Source organism: Hipposideros armiger, unplaced genomic scaffold, assembly GCF_001890085.2.
Source record: "Hipposideros armiger isolate ML-2016 unplaced genomic scaffold, ASM189008v1 scaffold_479, whole genome shotgun sequence".
NCBI classification, from domain to species: Eukaryota; Metazoa; Chordata; class Mammalia; order Chiroptera; family Hipposideridae; genus Hipposideros; species Hipposideros armiger.
The window spans coordinates 1,453,511-1,461,031 of record NW_017731829.1 but is presented as its reverse complement, the minus strand read 5'-3'; the positions used below and the strand labels follow the sequence as shown (position 1 = coordinate 1,461,031).

The 7,521-nt window shown below is 53.5% G+C and overlaps 1 protein-coding gene across 1 annotated transcript in view; it reads right to left on the bottom strand.

Moving 5' to 3' along the window:
- Positions 1-4,720: 4,720 nt before the first annotated feature.
- Positions 4,721-7,521, bottom strand: part of ADGRG5 (adhesion G protein-coupled receptor G5) — a 21,611-nt gene continuing 18,810 nt past the window's right edge. Inside the window, exons 10-11 of the mRNA XM_019666826.1 lie at positions 6,846-7,280; positions 4,721-6,455 (exon numbers count right to left, since the gene is read on the bottom strand). Coding sequence (XP_019522371.1) covers positions 6,355-6,455; positions 6,846-7,280 — 536 coding nt within the window. The 3' untranslated portion in view covers positions 4,721-6,354. The remainder of the gene's footprint in view (positions 6,456-6,845; positions 7,281-7,521) is intronic.

Genomic DNA, 7,521 nt, shown 5'->3' with positions numbered 1-7,521 from the left:
GATAGGTGTCGCCTTTTACCCAGCCAGACACCATGTCACATGCTTTCCATGGATTAGCTCATTCAATCCTCATGATGGCCCTCTGAGGCAGGTATGTAATTATTCCCAACCTACAGATGAAGAAACTGAGGCTCTGGCTTAGAAATACACACTAGTAAGAGTCAAAGGTGGGGCTTGAAGCCCTGTGGTCTGAGCCCAGAGCCTGTGCCCCTGTTCGGGCTCCTGCCACTATACTCACAAGGGTCCTTGAACATCATTTTTGGGCTTCACCCAAGTTCATGAGTGTGGTCATGCGTCATTCTTGTTCATTGCCAGGCCATTGTCTAGCAGGGCTGGCTCTACCACATTGATTAATCCAGTGTCCTGTCAGTGGACATTGGAGTTATGTTCAAGGGCTTTTTTAATTGCTATTTGTGTTAAGGAATACATATGTATGTCACCTCAGACCTGTCGGAATGGCTACTATCAAAAAGACAAGAAATAACAAGTGTTCGCCAGGATGTGGAGAAAAAGGAACCCTTGTGTACTATTGGTGGGAATATAGATAGGTGCAGCCACTAAGGAAACAGTATGGAGGTTCCTCAAAAATGTAAAAATAGAACTACCATATGATCCAGCAATTCCACTTCTGGGTATTTATCAAAAAAAAACAAAAACAAAAACAAAAACAAAACCCACCAGAACACTAACTGGCAAAGACACGTGCACCTCCACGTTCATTGCAGCATTATTTACAATAACCAAGATATGGAAGCAACTTAAGTGTCGATGGATGGTGGGTGTGGTATATAGTCAGAGGGGAGAGAGAGGTGAGAAAAACTTGAGAGAGGCTAGTTCTTAGGGTGGGAGCTTTTCCTGTCCCATGGAAGGGTCACTTTAGTTCTTTTGTTCACATTGCTTATTATATAATAAAATACATGTTTAAAGGGTCCTAAGTCATATGTTCTCTAAGAAACCAACCTGACGCTCACAGTGAGAGGAATTAACCCCATCTTGAGCCCGCTCTGTGCCCAGAGCCCTCACTTCCGGGAGGCCAAGAGGGACAGTGCTTGGGGGCCAGGCTCTGGAGCCAGCCTGCCTGCGACCAAGTCCCAGCTCTGCCATTGACCAGCTGGGTCTCCTTGGGCAGGGGTCTTAAACTGCTGTGCCTCAGTTTCCCTAACTAAACAAGGGCTGACAGTAGGACCTACGTCTTCGTGAGGATTAAACAGTCTAATACATAAGGCCTGCCACAGAGTCAGACCTCAGTGGTCGTCAGCTTGTTCACTCAAGCAAGGGAAAGAGGCCAGGTGGCCAACTGCTGGTGATCGGTCCACAGAGGTTTATGGAGCTATTCTCTCTGAGTTGGCTGTTAGACACTTTTCATAACAAGAAAAAAGTTAATGTCCTAAGGCACAGGAAGAGGCAGCAGAGCCTGTCCCCCAGACTCTCCTTGTACCCTCCCCCTGTACATGCTGAGCCTAGTCCCTGGGCTGTCCCAGCCCCCAGAGAACTCTCTTCTCTGATGAGGAGAGATTGAGGGCTGGCAGTGCCATGCCAGATGTGAGCAGGAGGAACTGGAGCCTGCATGAACGAAACAAGATGGCGGGAAGGGAGGAACCCAGGCTCAGGCTGAGCGCCACCGCAGGGCATGAGAGCTGGCGCAGAGCTGGGCCGGCAGCTGTGCGTTGCCGGGAAGCAGAGGCCGTGGGGGCCTGTGAGCAGGTGCTGGAGTCCATGCCACAGCTTCCTAGAGTTAGCCAGCCTGGAACTGCAGCCTGTTCCGCAGGAGACCTTGGGGGTCCAGCAGAGGGTGTGTGGCAAGGCCCCCTGGAAAACATCCCCTGTCTAAGCACAGCCCACTCCCTGCCCCACAGCCAGTGCCCCGCTGAAAGGACATCCTATTCAGAGCCCCAGGGCCACGTGGCCCTTCTGCCAGAGCCAGGGAACCTGCTGCAGCCCTGCATGCACTCACATAGACACGTTCTGGAAGCCCGTGCTGTTTTCCTGGCTGTTGAAGACTGGGATTGCACGGCGACCGTAGGCTGAGCTCTTGATGGCCAGGAGGAGCAGCACCAGGAAGGCCGGGACCCCTGAGGAGTGAGAGGCTCAGCATCTGCCCAGAGACCCCAGGGACAGGCTGGACATGGGTCCCTGGGGCTGCTAAAATGGAACTCCACTGGACAAGGGGGTTTAGGAAAAGAAACTGTTCTGAGCCCCCAGCTCCTGTGAGCCAGCTTCAGAGCAAGCTAGGAGTCTTAGAGAAGGTTGCTTTCCAAAGTGATGTAAGTGAGGGTTCTAGGGTGGGATGGTAGTGGCAGCAGTAGTTGTCACACTGAGGAAGTGGTGACTGGGAGCTAATGGGAGACAGGGTTGGGGAACTGATGAGGAAACAGATAATAAAGGGAGGGGCTAGGATGGTGGTAGAGATAACAATGATTGTGGTGCCAAAGATAGCGGTGAAGATGGTGGTGATGATGGAGGTGGTGGTGGGGATGTAGTGAAAGTGGTCGTGGAGGTGATGGTGGTNATGCTTATCAATCGATCTTCCTCTGTGGGGGTCCTCCTGGCATAACATAGGAAAGTTTTCCTCCTCGTTGATTTTACTTCTTTCTGCTCCTGCCACCTCAGCCCCCTCAAGAGTTTTTTTCTCAGAACAGGCACAACTTTCCATCTTCCCGGTCCCTAGCTCTCCCAGAGATCACTATCACAGCACGGCAAAGTCTCTATGGGACTCTGGCCTTGGGACCAGCCCTCCCTCCAGGCAACCAGCCTGTTCAGGCCAGCTCTGTGACCCGCTCCTGCTCTGCCAAGTCCAGCACCCCTGGGCTCTTCTCCAGTTCTCCTCAGCTGACCACTTCTCACCCTCCTCTATTTGTCTTCATAGTACAGGTCACCACCCATTATATCATATTTATTTGTTAAATTGCTTGTATGACACCCTCCCCACACCAGAATAAGAAGACTTGTTCATTTACATACCCTCAGCAACTAGAGCAGTTCCTGGAATATGATGAGTGCTTATGTGATGGATAAATGAATGAATGAACAAAGGAGGCATAGTATCTGCCCCAAAATGCTTTCAGTCTGGCAGCTGAGACAGACAGGGATGCAGACAGCCGGAATACAGAGAAATAACTACAGTCATGGGGGAAGGGCAGGGGTGGTGGATCCCAGAGAAGGCTCCAATCTAGATTTTGGAGGTCAGGGGCAGCCTCCTAGTCCAGGCTCAGGGGGCAGGGGTGCAAAAAAAGGTGCAAAGCTGAGATCTTAAGGTTGTGTTGTCACCTTTCCACAAACGAAAGGGCTGAAGAACAGTGTTCCAGACAAAGAGTACACCTTGTGCCAAGGCCTGGAGGTAAGAAAGAACTTGTTCAGGGAACTGAAAGTAGTTCAGTGTGGCAGGATGGAGGGAGATAAGGGAGGTGTGGTGGGAGATGGGCTGCAGAAATGGACACAGGCCGGACCCCCCAGGGCCTTTGGAGCTCCTGTGGGGAATTCAGCAATGCAGAGGGGAGGATGTGGAAAGGTTTTTTAGCAGAGCAGGACCTGTTCAGACTGCAAGATGGAAAATTCCCTCTGGCTTCTGAATGAAGCTTGGACTGGGAGTGGGGAGGCAGCGAGGCCTGCGAGGAGGCTCTGCAGAGGATGGAGGCTGGGCCTGGGCCAGGGTAATGGACGCGAAGCACCACAAAGCAGACCCCTTGGGAGTTCTGGTGGTGACTTTGCCTTTCTGAAATAATAGCATCAAAACATCATAGAAACTTCTAGTGCGTGTTCCCTCTGGTTTCTACTTGTCATCCTTCAGCAAGTGCCTCCCTGGAGTCCCTGGCCCTGAGCAGGGGCTCCCAGATACCACCATTCCATCTTTCCACTAGTGCGGGCGCCCCCCTGAGAGCTGGGTCCAGTGCCCCACTGGGGCTAGGCCAGGACCCCGCTGGGAGCGAGGGAGGGGCAAGGAGGCCCAGCCCCCACATCGGGGTGGGGTATTTCCAGGAAGTTGTCCCAGCCCAGAGCCTGGACCCCAATGGGGCTTAATGCTACATGCCTGGGACTGTTTCTTGGAACCACCAGACCCATTCCATGTCACCATGGCCACATCCTCCCTTGGATGGATGTAGCCCTGGGCTTGATAGGGTCTAAGAGGTCAGGCCTGGGCTGGGGGTGAGAAAATAGGTCCCAGGCAAGGCTCTGCTTCACTGAGCTGCCGACCCAGCCTAAGTCATCATTCCCCGGAGCTGCCCAAGACAGAGGCTAGAGATTTCCATGATCCCTTAGCACCCTCATTAGCATGAGGGCCCACCCCAAGGCCTGGGAAGCCTGGCTAAAGTCAAGGCTGGGGTAAACCAGCGGGATTGGCTAGGGGCTCACATCACCTTGATAGTGATGCGGGGACACTCTGCCTGGAGTTGGAGTGGGAAAGCCACTTTCTCTGTGGGGCAATTGGAGAGCTTTCATGGAAGATGTCATCAATGAGCTATCAGGAATTTAAATAGATCAGACGATTGGGGAATTGAGAGGAGGGGGGACATGTGGCAAGAGCATGGAGGCTGACTGTGTAGGGAATATTCTTAAAGTGGCAAAAGTCCGGCGAGGCTGGAGCAGAGGCCGCTCTAAGGAAAGTGGGAGAGGAGGTGGCCAAGTGAGGATGAGCCCAGGGAGGAGCTGGGTTTGTGAAGTTGAGCAGACCTGGGCCTGGGGCTTAGATGAGTGGGTCTCTGAGACTGTTAATAATAATAGCAAAAATACTAATGATAACACTAATGACCATTGATTGAGCACTTACTGTGCTAAGCCTCTTTATATGGATTATTTTGTTTAACCTTCAAAATAAATATTCTATTACCCCTATTTACAGATGGAAAAACTAAGGCACAGAGAGGTTGAGTGGCTTGTCCACAGTCACATAGCTAGCAAGTGGCAGAGCTGGCATTGGAGCCCAGGCACTCTGGCTCCAGAATCTGTACCACTCACCACCTAGTGAAGGGCTATTTGCATCAAGAAGTGAACAGAGGGCATAACAAAAGGGATCCGGCCCAATTTCCTCTCTGTATCGTTCAAAGTCATTAAAATCTGTCTGATGGCCTGGAGCAGGGCCCTGAGAGCCTATCCCAGCCCACTGCCCTAGTGCCAGGTATGCCCAGGGCGCAAGACCCCAAAAGCCAGGGCAGGAAACTGTGCTGGGAAAAGAGAAATGGCCGTAAAAACAGTGCTGGCATTCCTCCTGCTGGTCACTCAGCAGGCGCAGTCTTGGAGGCAGGGCCTCTCCATCTGTTATACGATGTCTGCAGTCGAGTGACCGCAGCATTTCCAGACACAGTTTTGGAGCCAACAGCCTCTGAGCACAGACCAACAGCGCCCCCTGGTGTCCATTCTGGGAAAGGCTCTAGCTTCATGAGCCTCCCACTTGGTCTAATCTAACAGGTCATGCAAGGGCAATCAATGGTGATGCTCTGCAACTGTGGCCTGAGCTTGGGTTTAGAACCCACACTCTCACTTCTACCAAGGAAAATTCAATCCTACACAGCATCAAATAGCTGGGTCACTGAGCCTGAGCTGGCTCAAATGAAGGAAAAAGAGGTGCTCCGCCCTACCCCTGAAAGCCCTATGGCCCCAGCCACTGGTCCAAATGACCTAAGGAGTCTTGAGAGCACTGAAGGAGGGAAAAGCTTTCCTTCACTGAAGGAAGGAATAGACCTCCCAATCGTCACAAAGGGTGGCCTTGGAGTTGGAGTCATAATTTTGTGGTGGGGGGGTTGTCAAAAGAGAAGAGGTCTCAGGCAGAGGCTGGTAAGGTCTCCAACACTGGGTAGGTCTCTAAGCACTGGGCACTGGGCACTGGGCCCTGGGCCAGGATGTGACCAGGAGGAAGGTAGCAGGACCCAGCAGGCAGGTGGAGTTAATGAAGAGTTAATGGGTATTAACTCTCTTCCTCCCTGGTCTTATTCAAGCTTCACAAAGCTCTTGGGCTAGGCAGGACCGGAGCCATCTGGCCAACGTCGAAAATGTGAGGGTCACTGAGAAATGACAGGCCAAGGTCATACAGTAGGACTCAGAGCCAGGCCTTGAAACGTGGTCTCCTGACTCCCAGACCAGGGCTCTGCCCATAGGCCAGGCTGGCCAGCTAGGCCCAGAGACTGAGCGAAGTTCGCCACCCCTGTCGTGGGGTTGGACCTGCCCAGAGCACAATGCCAGGGGAGGCCACGCAAAACCCTCTTCTCTGGGCCCAGAGAAGCCATGGAGGTGGAGAGCCTCCTTGGAAGGCACAGTGGCCTCTGGTATCCAGCAGCTGGCCTGCCGCCTTCTCTGGTGGAAGTCAGCGCCTCGTCGGCAGGCAGCCAGAGAGGCTGGGGGTTCCGGGCCAGGAGGTTCAGACTATTGCATCATCTGGGAGGAGCTGAATGCCTCCATCTTTGCCTCCGCCTCTGCCTCTGAGCGGCACCTCTGGGAGCAGAACCACAGGAAGAGGAAGAAACCTGCAAGCAAAAGGCTGGTCAGTGGGAGCATCACAGGAGCAGCATGGGGCCTCTCCCAGAAAACAGGGACCTCTTTGGATGGGGTGAGTTGGGCCTCCCTGAGGCCCAGGAGTAATTTTCAGCATCCCTTACTGTTAGAGGCCAGAAGGGCAGAGCAAAGGAGCAGGAGGACCTGGCCACCGCTACCCCAGAGGGTGCCTTTGTGCAGACCACAAAGGTGGCACCTCTTCTTCTGGGAGGATGTGGCCCCTAACCAGCTTGTCAGAGGGCTGGATTTCAGCCCTCAAGTCACCCCCTGGACTGGAAGCCCTTCAGCAGTAAACATCTACCAGCTGTGCACAACACACACACACCCCGGGGGGCTTCCTCTAGACCACGCACAGGACCCACCGTAGAGCGAGTTGAAGATGGTGAAGAGGAAGAGCTGAGGCAGCAGGAAGACACCGAAGGAGAAAAAGGCCAAGGCCCAGGTGGTGCCCAGCAGCACGGTGAGGCCCAGCACGGTGACGGTGTCCCGACAGGCCTGGAGGCCTGACGCCTTCTCCCGCGCCTTCAGCCTGTGCAGTGTCCACAGCACCCAGGCCAGCACCACCAGGTTGAAAAGGGATGTGAGGCCACCATAGCCCATGACCAGGATGCTATGCACCTCAGGGCTCCGCACCCAGCATCTGCAGGGGAGACACAAGTGCCAGGGCTGGTGTGGCTCCCAAGGCCAGGGGAATCCGTGGGCTCTTGGGCCTCTGGACTGCCTCTTGAACCCAGTTTGTTTTCCTGGCTCAGGCCGGTTGTTTCTTGCCTGACCGCACACGTGGTGAAGTCTTAGGCCTGGCTTACCAGCCAGAAACGGCCATAATACAACCGACCTGCCACCTCCGCCCTCTATCTGCAGCCCCTGCATGCCTCCTTTCCAGCCCTTTGCCCCCGCAAAACACCTTCAAGATAGATGTCGCCTATACAAATTGGTAACCACAATACAGCCTCAGGGATAGAAAAGGCAGTTTGGGGAATATAATCACTAATGTTGTAAATATTTTTTAGGGGGCCAGATGGACTCATGTCTTGATAG